Below are 16723 nucleotides of genomic sequence, written 5' to 3' on the forward strand. Positions count from 1 at the left end.
TGTAAAAGGAATGAAAGTTATTTATTGAAAGTGCACCAGTTTAATCGTATCACCAGTATTTAGCAAACACTTGAGAAACTAGTGTCATCAGCCTCAGCTTCAATCTATGTTCAGTGCTAACCAGCAACTGTAAGCATGCTATCAGGCTAAACTAGAGGACAAACCTGGTAAACAATACATGCTAGACATCACATTGTTAATATTGTCACTGGAAGCATGAACGCATGTCACTGTTACAATTATCTCTAAGCACCACTGTGCCTCACGGGGATGCCAGCATAACTTTAAGATAGTTTTTTAAGTAGTCCCTGTTATTAGTATTAAATATTTTGGAAACTTCTCAGAAAACAGAAATTATTCAGGAGTTACAGAGCTGTAATATGGGCAGATGTTAGTAAAATTGATTAAATGCTATGTGCCATCATTGAATGCCATCAAATCATCATTTTTTGTTTTTAAAGTAATTAAAACAACCTATGTAATACCTCACCTATCACAAATACATGATGCATAACAGTGTAAAACTATCCTGAGGGTGCAATTTTCCTTCACGTTAATGTGGATGATGGTGTCTTAAAAAAGCTAAATGGCTAAATTAGAAATGTAAATGTCCCACACTGCACCCTCTAACCATCATGCGCTACACCAAGATCAACAAGGTTGCATGATAAAGGCCACATTAATACATCGATGTGCATACTAGAGATGCAAACTGCATTCAGTTTTGAAATTTGTCCCTGTGTTACTAAAGTATATTTCTCAATGTTTCCATGAAGCTAAATGTACCATATAACTGTCATATTACCGAATGATCCTCCTCTCTTTCTGCACACCTCCTCTCTCCTCTCATTCTCGTCTCTTATCCCTGTATCATCTGAGACAGACCCCCTGCTCCTTCAGCCATTATGTATGCTTATGTTCTTTTCCCTGTCGCCTTGCTCTCGGTTTCTGTCGGAAATGTCAGCATGTTCTAACCCAAACTGGGAACCCAGCGTCTTCTTTTTTACTTTTTTTTTCTTCTAAGCACGAGCCATACTTAGCTCCAGGAGGGCATTCTCACATAAAGATCACCATGAGTCATCCTGGTGACCTTTGTATGTGTCAACGTGTTCAAAGCCAAGCCCCCACTAACGCACACACATACTCGCAGATGGAGGCACACACTCTCTGAGGTGCATAATGTATAATTGCAAGTCACACTGAGAGACGTACACAAAGGATTTCAACCTGTTTTCGCAAGCAGCCTCACACGTACAGTTTTATCACATCGTCGGTTTCTAGAATCAACGTGTTTTATTGACACGCCGTTTATTGACAGAGCTGCTCCTGTACTATATCATTCACTAATGCAGTGTGTGTGTCTGCTGTTTATCCAGGAATGGCCTATTAGTGGTGGAAACTGGGGTCAAGGCACACAAAGCTACCCAGAGATCATCATTACTGGGTAAGATAATACTGATTTCATTAGCATTATCGTTATTATCCTGCTGCAATTACTTTCACCTCTCCGCCACTGTCAGGTCACCACAGCGAGGGAGCTTTTTCTTAAACACTTTACTGTAGGCCTTCATGTATTCCAATCATGTGCACTTTGCTCCATTTTGATGTTTATTATCCCGCGCTAAGCTGTCAACAAGGCGAGAAGGGGCGTTTTTAACAGATCACAAGCACTGAAGAAGTGACATTGAGGTATGGGTTTGGCAGCAGGAGGCTCGCGCTCCTCTCCTCTCCTGCCTCCCTCTCTTCTCTCCCCTGGACCGAATAACATTACTATTCTGTCCAGGCTTCTTTCTCTGTCTAAGAATGCCACAGCCTGCAAAATATTTCTCTCCCAATCCACTCAGCTGAACGCGGAAACAAAACAAACAGAGATAAGGGAAAGAGGAGAGAACTAACAACCAAAATACAGCACATGACATTTTTCTGGACATCAAATCTCAAAACTGTCAATTATCAAGAGTTTAACATTCTTTTACTAACCCAATTAATGGTACATGGCCAGAAGCATGTGGACATCGCACCTTAATTTGCTGGAAAATAAATGTTTTCCTTCTCCAAAATGTTGCTACAAAGTCGGAAGCACGCTTTTGTCCTCAATATAACTGGATATAATGGCATGAAGATTTCCCGAAAATTTAACTCGGTGGCTAACAGCTGCAAAACAAAACTCATTTTAATTTTGATATTTGTTGTATATTTTCTTCCTGGAAATTTGGTTGTAAATGCTTTTGAACCGAAAAGTCATCAAAAATATTTTTATTTAATTTTTATTTAAGGCTTTTTTGAAAGATATTCCTGAGATTTCTTTACTGCTGCAAATCTTACAAGTTGTCTGTTTTTGTTTGATCAAACTGAAAATATAAGTTAGAACTCGATGTTTTGTTGTACAAGACAACACAACACTAAAACTAAACTAAAAAAATGTTCTTTCAATTTTTTCTCCTGTTTTCAACGCTCACATTTTCCAGGCATGCTGATGGAACTGTGAAGTTCTGGGATGCCTCTGCAAGTAAGTTCTGCTCATAAATTACAAGCATTGTTTCTTATATCACCTGTGTTGAATTTTCAAACAGTAGAGGACAGTGTGCGCTTCAAATAAACTTTGAAATAAAAAAGCGGAAAGTAAGAAAGAAAATATCACTTTAGAAACTTGAGTAATAAATAAACGCTTTCTGAAAGGAAATTTTCTGTATAGAAAAAATAGTATTTGCAGACTTAAACAACGTTAAAGAGCTAACATATTTTTGTTAAGTTTTAATTTATTGCAGTGACGATCACTTCTGTATTGTTTAAGGCACCCCATTACCTCGTGTAGCATTCGGCTCTAAATGTCTGAAATGCCTCGATTGCAACTACTGCTTTCTTTTTCTCTCCTGTTTTTTCTAGTAATGCTCCAGGTGCTCTATAAACTCAAGACAGCCAAGGTGTTTGACAGGAACCGGTCTAAGGACGACAAGGGCAGCACTGAGGTGTCAGATGAAGACCCCTTCGCCATACAGATCATGGCCTGGTGCCCCGAGAGCAGGATGCTGTGTGTGGCCGGGGTGTCAGCCAATGTTATCATCTACCGCTTCAGCAAGCTGGAAGTAACTACTGAGGTGGTGCAGGTGGGTAACGGTTTAAAAACAATTTTCTCAACTTTCAGAAAACACATCTCTTTTCCCTTATATTCTCTGTCTTTCTAGGTCTGTTTGAACGACACAAGCACAGTCATAAAAAACCAGGGACTTAATGTGACCGTGAAGCCCTCCATCACCAAACACGATGCCTGTGTTTGTTATGAATAGCCCTCACCCCTCACTTTCTCCCAGGCTTTAAGATACTGAGACATATGCACAACCACACACACATGCACTCATAGATCTGCCTGGTCAAGGGCAGTATGGTTACCATGCCAACAGACAGAGCGGTGAACAAGCAAAGCTACACCATCTTAATCTGCCTTGATAGCGATGTAAGTGCTAATGTCGGTGTGATGGGAGTCAGTGTTTAATGAAATACGGAGAAATGAAGTTTAATCACTGTTATGCTCACAGCTCCTACTTTATGTTACAAGTGAGAGGGTGCGTGCATTTATGCTTAGTTTCTGCTGTCGGTCGCCGTCAGTCAAGTGATAAATCAGTAACCAGCATGATACTGTATTTATTTAAAAGTCTGGCAACATTTTTCTTGGCAAGCAGTCCTCGCTGTGGTGTTGTTGCACCAGACTTCACAGAGATCTTGTCAATCATAGTATGTGGGCAGTACTGTGATTTGTTTATCTGATGCTCTTTTTGTGTTCTTTGTTTTAAATGTCCAAATCTTCAACTCCTCCAAACAAATAGCAAAAAAAAAAAAAAAAAAAAAGTTTTGCCGACTTCGATTGCTTTGTTTAGAAGCACCTTGGTAGCAGCTGAAAGAGACAGATTCAAGTCAGTCACTTTCATGTTTCCTGAAGCTTTGCTATTTGACTGCAAATGAGCACCGATGCATGTCAGGGAAATTTCAGGCCCTTTTCTTCAACTCCATGTGTTGCGATGTGGATCAGGACTAGATATGCAGCAGTAGTGAGCTGTAATTAGGAGAACAGGCTCCCTTTGCGCAAGGTCGAACACCTCTCTATAACCTTGCAGAAAAGGACGGTAGTGGAGGACGGAGACAGGCAGGAGACAGAATCTGAAGGAGGGCACTGATCACTCTTCACTCCCACATGTCAGTGGGGCTAATGAGACGGACAGAATGCAAAGGAGAGAAGCTTATGGGCAGTGTGTGTGTGTGTGTGTGTGTGTGTGTGTGTGTGTGTGTGTGTGTGTGTGTGCACGTGTGTGTTTAGGATTGCATGTGTCTGCGCGAAGGCGGAGGATGCAAAGGGGTAGCCTGAAGGAGGACTTAAAAGGAATTGAACATTTCAGTGTTGGAGGGCCTTTTTGACTCTCAATCTGCCCACATACACACATCAACAAATCCTTATCATCAAAGTGACCCTGTGAATGCATGCAGCTGTCATTCACAGTCAATTGCCCTCTTCTCATCCTCGCAGGAATTGTTGTTTACAAGATTTGAGATCTCATTTTGACATATCCTCATTTATACATTTGCTAATATCCGCGCATGTTTTTCTGTGCACCTCGTACAGTTACTAGAGGTGCGAATGCAGTACGAGCTGAACGACATAGAGTCACCAGATGGCGGGAGTGGCGGGGGTGAACAGACATCAGCACATCCCACCCCTGGTGCCTCCCCTCAGACGAGCGGCCCACCTTCACACCCTTCCACCAGCAGCACCAACTCTGATGGAGGCAACATGCCCTGCCTCAAGTATAAAACACACACACACACACACACACACATACATACATACATACATGCAGAGGCACTTACATAAACTCTCAGAAGCAGGAGCACACATACTCATACACACAAGATTCTCGCCTTTTGCCTCAAGCACACTTGCACAGACTTCTTCAGCGCCTAAAGCATTCTCAGCCACAGCCTCCCCATCATTCCCTTGCAACCACTCATGGCAGACCCTCAACACACAACTGCCTCAGAACCGCAGCTGCACCACTTATCACTCTCTTTATTAAATATTTCTTCAATGTCTCTCCCTTTTTCATTTATTTTTTGTTTCTCTTGCTGTCTCTTTTTGCCCCCATTCTGCCTCTCTACAGAGTGCGCAGTACTCCTTTGAAGCAGTCTCCAGGATACCAGGTAGATTTGGTGGTCCAGTTAGTGTGGGTGAGCGGAGAGCCTCCTCAGCAGATCACAAGTCTGGCGCTCAATTCCTCCTACGGCCTGTAAGTACACACACAGTAACATTTTAGTCGAGACTTAATCTCTTCTGGGAAGTTGGGAACCTGGATTTATTTTATTTATATCAAGCAGTTTCATCTCCAGTTAAAAAGTAATATGACTTCAATTTGTAAAACACCATTTTATAGGGAGAGCAGACACACGTGCAGTTGTGTGGTTCAAGAAGTAACAGCTCAAGGAATATGGTGACAGCCAGGACTGTCAACACAGTTTATGGCAGCCAGAAAAATGTTGACATTCCAGCTGTTTTTGTGCTCTGACTACATTGTTTTTATCTTTGAAAACTAAATCAAGTCCCACAACCACATTTTTCAAAATAACCTTTTTATCCTTGTTTCTCAAACTTTTTTTCCCCTCCTGCTTCCTTCACTTCTCTGACTTTGTCATCCCTCCCCAGATTGGTGTTTGGCAACAGTAACGGTCTGGCGGTGGTGGACTACGTCCAGAAGACAGTAGTGCTCAACTTAGGGACGGTCGAGCTTTACGGTTCCAATGACCCCTACCAGAGACAGCCCCGCTCGCCAAGAAAGACACGACAACCTTCTGGAGGTAATAAGGAAAAAGGGAGAAGAAAGATACCAGAAAGACAAACAACTTAAACTTTTCTGATTTTTTTTTTAATTTTTTTTTTTTTTACTTAAAGTAAAGCAGCCATATTATTTTATGCCCACACATGACTAATCACACATCCAAGCTTTTTTTTTGCCCAATCTCAAAATTCAGTTGATTGTGCACCAAACTTGCAAGTCACTCTGAGATAATCAAGGGATCGTGAAGACCGCAGTCATTCCCAGTGTATTTGCACTCAGCAACTAAAGTTATTATTTTAATTATACCAAATGTTTCTTTAATTTTAGAGCTCTCATTAAGTTTACAGAAGCACAATACATGCTGTGTATGTAAATAAAAGATTGTGTAAAAAGTACTGCAGTAAAATTTAAGTCTGATCCTCATTGCCAATATCATATTTGAAAGTTTTTTTTTAGACTTACTGTTTGTTCACGTCTGGCTACTAAAGCCATTAATTGATTGTGTTCTCTCTGCTCTACTTACATTTGACTTTGACTGTGGTCATCTACCATGAAGAAAATAACTGGCACAGCATCTAACTGAGCTGAACATGGATTTTCGAGTCCTGCTTTTGTCTTAAAGGTGAAAATGAAACAATCAGGAAAAATTGCACAGAACATTACTCTATTAATTAGTCAGCTTTTGGTGTTGACCATATAAGCACAGTGAATCTCATAGGAACTACAGTTGAATCTGGCCCGTCTTTCCATCACACAGGTGTAGGTTTTCATTGAACATGATGACTAGTTTTTGCCACTTGAGCTTACCTTGCAGGTCCATCGTCCCTGATCTAATCTGTAAACCAATCCGAATATGAGAATGAATGCAGCGACTCACATTGCATTTCAAATGATCCAGCCTCAGTTCACAAAGCTGATGCATGACAGAGCACTTTGGCATCACAAATACTTACTCTTTCTTTGGACTTTGATTGACTTTGTCTGTTTATTTATCCACCTCTCTCTGTCTCTGTCTCTTTGCCTCTCATTCACACATACACTCTCACAGCCCATCCCTTTTACACACATCGCCAATGCAGCTTTACAGTACCACTGATGGACGATAGGGTCTCTCAATGTGGACACACTGCCCCCATGTGTTGGACAATGGCAGCGCAGCTACATAGACGATGCCGCAGTGTCATGACGACAAACTGCTCATACTTAAGCAAAAGTTTGATTGAATGTGTCCGTGGATGCTGAGAGATTTATTTTTTATGTATAGTAGTTTATGCATGATTATGTTAGGCAGCTATGTATGCAGGAACAGACACTAACTAATGTATACACACCAACACATACACAGGAAGATGCAATTGTAAATACGCATGGAGCATCTGGTGTCAGTGACTGGTGAGCCGTGGGCTGGCACCTGTCAGGGCTTGGCGAGTGTGAGCAGTAATCAGGCGTCCAGCTGTGTTTCTTCTGCCAACAGGGACTGCTGTCTGCTTGGCTTTCTGCCTCATAGGACAAAGTCTCTCTCACACACACACACACACACACACACACACACACACACACACACACACACACACACACACACACACACTTATACCCAAACACGCACGCGATAAAGGGCAGAATTAGCTTTCAAAACGGATTAAAAAACACATTGCAATTGCACATAACGGAGTTTCTGGCGCACTCATCTGTTGGTCAGTGCTCCTGACAGGTGAAGAGAACTGTAGACATAGAGGTCATTTATCTGTACATATAGTCCAGTCTAATCTCTGGAAAACATGTTGCTGTCCCAGTTGATATCTTAGGTTCTCTTTGAGATTGCAGTATATGATAAAAAATAAAACCAGTATGAGTTATTCATACATAGAATGAACACCCCATTGGATCTTTTTGACCTGCCTGATTTTGGAAGTAATGATGGATTGTGCGATCTCTGCTCCAGGTCTGTGCGACATCAATGAGGGCTCGGCCACATCAGAGGACCGCTGCAAGTCCCCTACTTCAGGTAACATGTCCTTCAGCGTCTTATTGAAAAAGAAAAAATACATATAACAGAGGCTTTGTGCTGCCGAGACGTAAAACCCAACAGCGAACCTCTACCTCAGTCTTTAGAAATGCACTGTTTGACTTTCATGCCGAACGTTTATCGGTTTTTGAGAGTATTTTCCCATTTCTGAATGCGTTCTTTTACCACTTTTCAGAGTTCAATGAACAGGAATAAATTTGTTTTAATCTTGCTCAGTATCCTGGAACACTGGGCTATAGTTCTGTATTCAATCTCTGTGATGCTAAATTAATGGGACTGCAAAGAATTGTAAATTAAATGAAACTATAAAACAAAACTGCATTCTGGGAGAGAAACCCATTAATTTACATGAATCAGAATATTAGTTGAAAAGAAGACATTCTTGTGTACTTTCTCATATTCAGTAACTGCATAATCTTCAGCAGGCAAATATATCGTATTGCTTGCCAAGATTATGTGAATCCACTTTTGATTTGGATTTGGAGCAGTGATCTCCTTTCAGTTAAACATTTAAATGTGTCTGGGCGCACCATATAAATGCAGATTCTTCTAAATACATTATCATATCAAGCAGCTTTCATAAGTACATGCCCAGACGAAAGCAAACAAAACAGATTGTGCTGTCGGTAAAAACATAATTTTTTTTATCATCAACTTTGTCGTAACCTTACGCCACCTCTAAGTTCAAATATACAGCCTCAAGATGATCGAGGAGAAGAACTACATTGTGTTTTGCATCATTAAAATGCTCTGCTGCTCTTTTACTTGCTTCCATGTCATTAGTATTTCAGCTGAAAGTGCTTGAAGAGAGAACAGCCCAGATTCATCTCATTAGGGGTAACTTGGCATTAGCACAGTGAAAATAAGGAGCTTTATAAAAAGGTCAGACAGAAAACAAATTTCAAAGTCTGCTCACTGCTGTTTTCAGGTATGATGGCTGTCCCAACCCCCGTGTCTGGTGCCACCAGACTGTGGCCTGATACATCTGTCTGCTTTGCATTATTCATGTGACAGAGTGATGAGGTGCTTTCCTGCAAAAACCGTCTGCTTTAACTTGTCATTTATTCTCGGCCAAAGTGTTTTTGTGCGAAGCCGTAAACTCTAGTGGCAGAAGAAAAACACTATTTGGAGTTTTGCCGATTTTACCTTAAAATAAGTTGCAGTGTGATGCATTAAGAATAGATATGTTCAAGGATAATGTTTCCTTGCTAAAGAAGATTCTTGTGGAAGTGGCTGTAATATTATGCTATAATCTCTCAGTAATTAATCTGTTAATCGTTGCTCGAGTTCACAAAACAAGGTATTTGAGTGAAACTAGTGTCCTGAACCAACATTTTTCAAATTAAATGGCCATTTTGCTGCTCTGGACAAAAAAAAAAAAACATTAAAGAAAACTGCGACAGCCTGTATATCGTAAAAAAAAAAACAATAAAAACAAAGGGTGTTTCTAACTGTACGTTTACTGTACTTTACCCCCCCGCCCCACCCACCACGCCCAAAAGTGTTGATGTCAAACAGCAATCTGCAGCAATTCTACAATGGAGGTGGTAGAGGAGGTAAGATTGGGCAGAAATGTCCATGACAAGCTGTGTAGGCAGAACAAACATGGTCCAGATTTGGTCCCCCTGTTTTGTTTTGTTTTTGTTGTTGTGGAGAAACTGTCTCTGTCCTCCGTGTCCATAGTCACCACAGTGGGGAATAGACTAGAAGTTCCACTCTACTTGTGGGTTAGCCTCTGTTCTACTATCTTTTGGTTCTCTCAATATCTCATCATGCAGCTTTTTTGTTCGTTTACAATGACAGGATGTTTTTATTTGATATTTGAGTACACAACAATGTGGATAGAAAATCACACTCGGAGGAATTATAGCTCTTGGAACAGAGGCTAACCTGGAGTTAAGGTGTGACTGCAGCTCTCTGTAGACACAGTAGTTGTCTGATATACATCTTGCATGCTACATGTATGTACCACGAGTGTAAAACTGTAAATGTGCCTGCGTTTGATATCTGTCGCGTTATGATTGTGTATAGTACGGTACGATCGCACCGCAGAATGGAGCGCAACTCATCTGCCCCACTGTCTCGTTATGTACCTCTGGTGTGTGTTGAGGAACAATCACTTATAAACCATTATTTGGTCACATTTAAGCTAACTGACAAGTCAAAAAAAAGGATGGAGGGTATTCGATATCCCATACCTTTTCAGATGTAAGTGACAATGAGTAAGTACAATATCTACAGTGTCTGTTGTATTTCATGATGGATTTGTCATCTTTGCCTTGGCTTGACCCAAAGCCAATGTTGTGGATTCTTCTTAGCTTGCCTTAGCATTACCTCACTGAAATAGTATGTTCAAAATCGAATCGTTCACATAACTTGCTTTGTTACGACCCCAAAAACTAACGCAGGTCTTTTCTTTGGTTTTGCTTAATTATACATCTTCTAACCTCCTAATTTGCATGTCCCCATTCCTCAGTTTAGCTTTATTGCAAATGTGAGTTTGGAAACATTACATGTTGATCATTTTTTATGATTACATAACTCTAAGTCTAGCTCCACCCAATTTCAGCCTGAGCAGAAACTGAATTAACCTGAAGAAGTGATACCTTTGTCGATACCTTATGCAAGACCCTTAAAGTTAATAGGAGGGAGAAGTAAGCCACTGGTGTTTTTTTTTTTTTACACAAGTTAAAGACAGGAACTTTGATTGTCAGTGTGGTGTCACATTTTTTAATTATACCCTTTAACAACAATTTTCTAAAACAGTGAAAACAAAATATGTTCTGTTAATTAACTGAAAAAAAACCATTAAGACAGAAATAATTGAGCTCAGTGGTATTAACACTGTCACAGATATCTATGTAAGGTATTTCTATGGATTTGTGAGTTTTTATCTGTTTTTGAAGCACAAAAAGATAAATATATTATTCCTGGCCAGACACAACTTCATGACTTTATCACTATTATTATTGGGCGAAACATTTCAGTGCGTGCTTGATGAATGCTTCCTTTTATCATGTCAGTCTCCTACTTCTGTCTATCTTGAAAGAGAAAATAATATCTCATCTCAGACCTTCATTCACTGCCGTTTCTATTCTGTCCTTTAAGATGAATTACAAACTAGTGCTAAAAACATACCACTATCTGAAGAATACCTCCGTAACTCTAAACTATCTTCACTATCTTCTTCCGTCTCTGGTTTCATTATTTTCTGTTCCATGTTACTTCTTTGTTCTTGGTGCATGCTCTTTTGGCATGAAGGTCCTGAATGGCTGTGCAGTTTGGATGTGTCTTACCAGTCCTCGTGCAGGGCATTGTGTGATATCAGCGTTCACGTTGTTTGTTTTGTCTGTCACAGCATGCCTCTGTGATATACAGGGTTGTCTCGGAGTCCTTAAGCAGTGTCTTCTCCTGTGTAAAGCATTTTGGCTCCTCTAAGTCAATAAAACAATCCCTTGGCACTTGATCCACAGCCTTTTGTCACTCTGGTGTATTTTAGTTTTGTGCACAATCCTAGTCCAATGCTAGCTCTCTAGCTTTGCATGGCATCGTGTGTTAGCTTAGACGTGTGTTTGTAAAGAGGGATGTTCTCTTTTTTCCAGCAAAGATGTCACGGAAATTAAGCTTGCCTACTGAGCTAAAGCCAGACTTGGGTAAGCCTTGACTTCGTGTCTCCAAACAATTTGTATGAAAATGCAGTACACTTTTGTCACTCCGACTGGACCCCACCACTTTCCAATTAGTCCAGTTCTATCTGGTTATCAGCCTCAAAATTGGCAAGCCGTGCAGATTTTCTCCTTAGTTTGCATGGGTTTGAAAGTAGCACTGATCTGAATTAAAAATGTATTAAGCTAAATCAAATTGTTCGAATCAAACTCCCATTTTCTGACCTTTGTGGGGGTTTTACTCAAGGTCAGTGGTGCTAAGCTAAACGTTGCACACCCCATCTCACTCTAAAGCTTTCTGTAACTTTTGCAGCTTTCTTTTTCTCCTCTGCGTTCTACATGTCTTTCTTTTCTCTGTCTGATTGGTTCTTTGAAATATAAATCATTTGTGTTTTGTTCAACTTTCTTACCAGGAATATTCAATGGAACGTTGTTTCATTTTAAAGGGTCAAATTAAAATGTGCAAGTGCCAAAACATTCCCCTTGTTTAAAAGTTCCAGTGTTACACACATGTAACCTTTCCGAAGGGCCAGACAGCTGTTTACTTTATACTGACTAGTGATTGGGGTTGGAACATTTTTGCATTTGATTCTTTTTTCTTTTTTTTCTTTTTTTATTGTGTAACACAAGACCAGTGTAATGTTGTAAAATTGCCATCAATTCAGTTGTAGGTGACGCTGGTCTGTTGAAAATTTGGAGCTCTATCTGTTCTAAAAGAGCTAAAAGTACTGCAGCCATGTAATTTTATCTCCTTACTAAATGTTCAGCATGCAAACCCGTACTCTCTCTACCAATTCCCTGTGTCAACATCATCAATATCTTACAGAGATCATTTAACTGGTATGCCTCGAGTTTGCTTTAAAATGTAAACACAATTTCGTTGAATTAATGAAGGGTTTCCATTAAGGCATTAATAAAAAACTAATATTTGATTTTCTATTATCATTACAGTGTCCACAGCTGTGTTGTCTGTGCTGTGATGTCAGTTCTCTGCGGGTGCTTTACCTCTCTCTGTTTTCTCCTTACTGTCCTCCTGTCTGTATGCCCGCCGCGGGGTGCCAACCCATTAGACCACCGGGACAACTCTTTCAGCCGCTCACGCTCCTCCAGCGTCACCAGCATCGACAAGGAAGCACGGGAGGCCATCAGCTCTTTCCACTTCTGTGAGACCTTCGCCCGGAAGGGGGACAGCACTTTGACACCCTGTCTGTATGTGGGCACCTCCCTGGGAACTGTGCTGGCTATGGCACTCACATTGCCACCTGCTGGGGAGCAACGGCAACTCCAGCCAGTTATCATTTCACCTACAGGTAGGTACACAAATCTGAGGGGGGGATTTACAGTTTTGGATGTTTTTTTTCCTTAAAAAAATGCTAGTTAGTTTAGCGCACAAATACATTATTCTAATAGTTGTCCAAAAGTAAACAGAAAGATGAAAATGACACAAATTTGAGGTAGATACAATAAAGGGAAGGTAAGAAGACAAAATACATATGTAAAACTTTTTTACCCAAAATTACGGTGAATACAGTAACACTATGAAAAAGATAAACTCGCCCACCAAGTTAAACAAGCCCTTTTGTTTTATTAACCAGGCATGTTGGTACGACTGAAGGGAAGCATCATGCGGATGGCTTTCCTGGACTCCGTGGGTTCCCAGCTGCCTCCTGCGTATGAGCCTTGGTATGAACCCAACGTTACAGCAGATGGTGAAGAAAGAGAGAAGGTCCGTAAGCGCCGGCCCGTCTCCGTGTCCCCGTCCACCTCCCAGGACCTCAGTGAGAGCCAATACGCCGTGGTGTGTTCAGAGAAACAGGCCAAAGTGCTCTTCCTCCCCTCTCAAACCTGCATCTATAAACACAGCATCACAGAGACTTCCTTTATCTTACGGGCAGATGTGGTGCAGATGAGCCAAGGACTGTGCGTGGCTTGTTTCTGTGCCAACGGCCACATCATGACCCTCAGGTAAGAAAAGTCTCAGAGTCCAAGGTCAGTCAGGAATAGAGGGTTATAAATAAAAATGGGTGAGCCACGTCAGTTTCAATAAATCAACTGAATATTGGTAGATTTAATCATTTAATCTGCCCTCTGCTGTGCATAGTAAGTTTGATCAATTTCACATTGAACAATCTTCACATTTAAATTTGTGTTTTTAAAACAAAAGAGTCTGGTCAATGGTCAATAATTTTGCCAATCTGGGTAAGTATTGCAATGACACTGGTTAGTTAAAGAACAATCGAAGAGTGGGTCGGGTGCAGATGTGAGCTCATCGCGGTTGTGTCTGAAGATGGAGATGAAAGTTCTCTATTCAACCATATTTTGGCAAAAATGTGAGTGGAAGATTGCTTGCACACGAATGGACTGTTAACAAGAGGACTTGGCTGCAGAAATAGTCCAAGTTTATTTGAGGATTTTTTTTTTTCTCAATGAAACTTTTCACTATTGGATCCCATTCTGTCATGGGGTGAACCTTTACAGTCACCAGCAAACTTGCATGTGGTGAGTGTTAAAACTAAAAAGATAAATTTCAGGTTGAGCATCAAAACACTGATGTGTTATAATGGAATTATTCCTGGTACAATGTTGTCCCCAGTGTAATTGTTTTGTGAAGCTTCATGTATCCATTCATTGGTCTCTATGTTTTAAAATAGTAAAATGGTTGATATCTCTATCAGGTTGGTTTAATCTGAGCAACAGATTAACTGAACTTTCGGATGACAGAAACTAAATGTGGTCACCACTGAGGCAGACAGCCTCCTCATATTATGTGCTCAATTAATCTCTTCCTTTTGCTCAAATTGTCATTCAAAGTCAGACACACGTTTGTCCTCACGCACACCCACAACAAACTAATGCACTCCTCAGACCTTTACACTCATGTCAACCTGCCATTGACTATCATCCTCTCACATCACTGCTAACCTAAACCCACAACACTGTGTCACACAAATGTGCCAGTTGATTCAACGTGACAAGGTTAGGAGTAACCCACACATACACACACCTGGCTGATTTTCATGCAGTGTGTGTGGAAGGGTGTGAGCGTGCAGCGGGGTATTAGTGTGTCGGTCATCCTCATGAATCTTCACTTCCCCAGAGGAGAGGAGAGGGATAGGGACAGAACAGCCTTCCATATGGGTGTCTGACAAAGCAAGGCTGTCCAGCTGTCCCCCTGTCTGTGTGCATTTGTGTTTCTGTGTGAATACGCTTGTGCTTTCCTGTTGGTCAGAGTGCAGGAACATTGTCCTCAGTGTTTCAGGAGATTAGAATATGCTAAATACAGTGTTGAAAACGTCACTGATCTTGACTTTAATAACCAAAGTGACAAAAGCTAGGGTTAAACGCCAAACATCAATCAAGGCTCGATATAGAAAAAGCATTTATCGGCAGTTTATTCCATAAATTTAAATTCATTCATATCATTTCTGTGCCTCCTGTCCAGTGTGCCGGGGCTGAGACCGCTCATGGATGTAAACTACCTACCTTTGACAGACATGCGGATAGCCAGGACGTTCTGCTTCACCAACCTCGGTCAGGCCATGTACCTCTGCTCCCCCACTGAGATCCAGAGGATCACTTACAGTCAGGACACATGTGAAAACTTACAGGTGAGTTAACATTGTGCATACAGTACACTTTGTGTGTGAATATGGTAATGAGTCATATTTCCATATCTGGGGGTTTAAACTCAAAAAGGTTTTGCAAACTATATCCTACACCTTGGGAGCATAAACGGATTGCATGTTGTACTAAAGAAAAAACGAATCATATTTAATGATGGACATGTAAAATAACATACAATGTGTTTGTATATTTAATCTGAGGAACTGTGTATGTTTGTATGTGTTTTTGTAGCGATCGGACTGTTTACTGTAGTGCAATAATGTGTGTTGATGTTTTAGGAGATGCTGGGTGAGCTTTTTACACCAGTGGAGACACCAGAGGCACCCAACAGAGGGTTCTTCAAAGGCCTGTTTGGTGGAGGAGCACAGTCCTTGGACAGAGAGGAACTATGTAGGCAAAACTCACATAACATGCATCCACAGTTTTTCTATCCTAGAAGCAACATCAAGTACTGTTTTTCTCTCCTTCACTCCCAGTTGGTGAGGTAACAGCTGGACGGGCATCTCGAAGTCTGGCCCAGCACATCCCAGGCCCGGGTGGCATCGAGGGCATGAAGGGGGCAGCCTCGGGTGTGGTTGGAGATCTGGCACGTGCCCGGATAGCTCTAGATGAAAGAGGCCAGAAACTGGGCGAACTGGATGAGAGGACAGCTGCCATGATGTCCAGCGCAGATAATTTTTCCAAACACGCCCATGACGTAAGAGAAAGTGTGAGAAGTTTAAAAGCTGGAGGGAGACGTGTCTGTTTAGGCGATACCCCCTGTGATGTTACAGCAAGGACACCACAGCGGCTTTATGCTTGAACATACACTGATCAGCCATAACATTAAAACCACTGACAGGTGACGCATGAAGGGTAATACAACAGCCTAGCAATGAATCTTGCCTTAATTAGGATCATAATAATCCGTTGTTATTCTGTCTGATTGAGAGAAGTGTAGAGTTATTTAAATGTTCATTTTGGAGACTGTTATTTGTTGTCTGTTAAACTATCCTGAGAGGTGTTCCTAATATTTTGACCTCCCAATTTATTTAAATGGGGGGGACATATGAAGTGCCTAATAGAAAGAAGAAGTCCTGCAGAAATGAATAATTAAATGAGGAATAATCTTCACTAAAAGCTGAAGACACTGATATTATTATGGATTAGTGTTGTTTATATTACAGCTCTAATTGACGATCAGAGCTCATACGCTAGCTGTGCAATCTTTAGCAAACCAAGTCTTGGGCTTATCATTAATGCTCATTGTATAACCTGCATCCTAATAAACATTAAAAAATTAAATTAAAAGCCATTAAATGATGATGCTTCTTGTGATCCTCTGAAAAATACTGTGTAAGAACAAAACATGGTGCAGTGCGGTGGAATATTGTGTGCAGTCTTGAATACTGAATATCCTCAAATTATTTCACAAATATTACTTTCACGATAAACCCACCAGAGGGCGTTGAATGCCCATGGAAAATCATGAATGACGCACTTACTCTTAAGATTGTCTCATCACAAAAGAGACATAGATGTGAGGTCGCCTGTTTCCTGCGATATTTATGATCTGACTGCATGCAAACCAAATTTAAAGCAAAAAA

The 16723-nt window shown here is 40.9% G+C and overlaps 1 protein-coding gene across 4 annotated transcripts in view; it reads left to right on the forward strand.

The window, feature by feature from the left end:
• Positions 1–16723, forward strand: part of stxbp5a (syntaxin binding protein 5a (tomosyn)) — an 88113-nt gene that overhangs the window by 68316 nt on the left and 3074 nt on the right. Inside the window, exons 13-26 of one of the 4 annotated variants that reach the window (XM_069158215.1) lie at positions 1377–1444; positions 2469–2509; positions 2887–3107; positions 4616–4797; positions 5151–5276; positions 5690–5841; positions 7765–7827; positions 9351–9404; positions 11451–11500; positions 12541–12823; positions 13109–13478; positions 14956–15121; positions 15416–15527; positions 15614–15834. In XM_069158215.1, coding sequence (XP_069014316.1) covers positions 1377–1444; positions 2469–2509; positions 2887–3107; positions 4616–4797; positions 5151–5276; positions 5690–5841; positions 7765–7827; positions 9351–9404; positions 11451–11500; positions 12541–12823; positions 13109–13478; positions 14956–15121; positions 15416–15527; positions 15614–15834 — 2109 coding nt within the window. The remainder of the gene's footprint in view (positions 1–1376; positions 1445–2468; positions 2510–2886; positions 3108–4615; positions 4798–5150; positions 5277–5689; positions 5842–7764; positions 7828–9350; positions 9405–11450; positions 11501–12540; positions 12824–13108; positions 13479–14955; positions 15122–15415; positions 15528–15613; positions 15835–16723) is intronic. The other 3 variants (XM_069158217.1, XM_069158216.1, XM_069158218.1) reach the window with 3 other exon arrangements.

The sequence above is a fragment of the Embiotoca jacksoni genome, unplaced genomic scaffold (genome assembly GCF_022577435.1).
Source record: "Embiotoca jacksoni isolate LCO1_2020_lvr unplaced genomic scaffold, fEmbJac1.0.p SCAF_23, whole genome shotgun sequence".
Classification (NCBI taxonomy): domain Eukaryota; kingdom Metazoa; phylum Chordata; class Actinopteri; family Embiotocidae; genus Embiotoca; species Embiotoca jacksoni.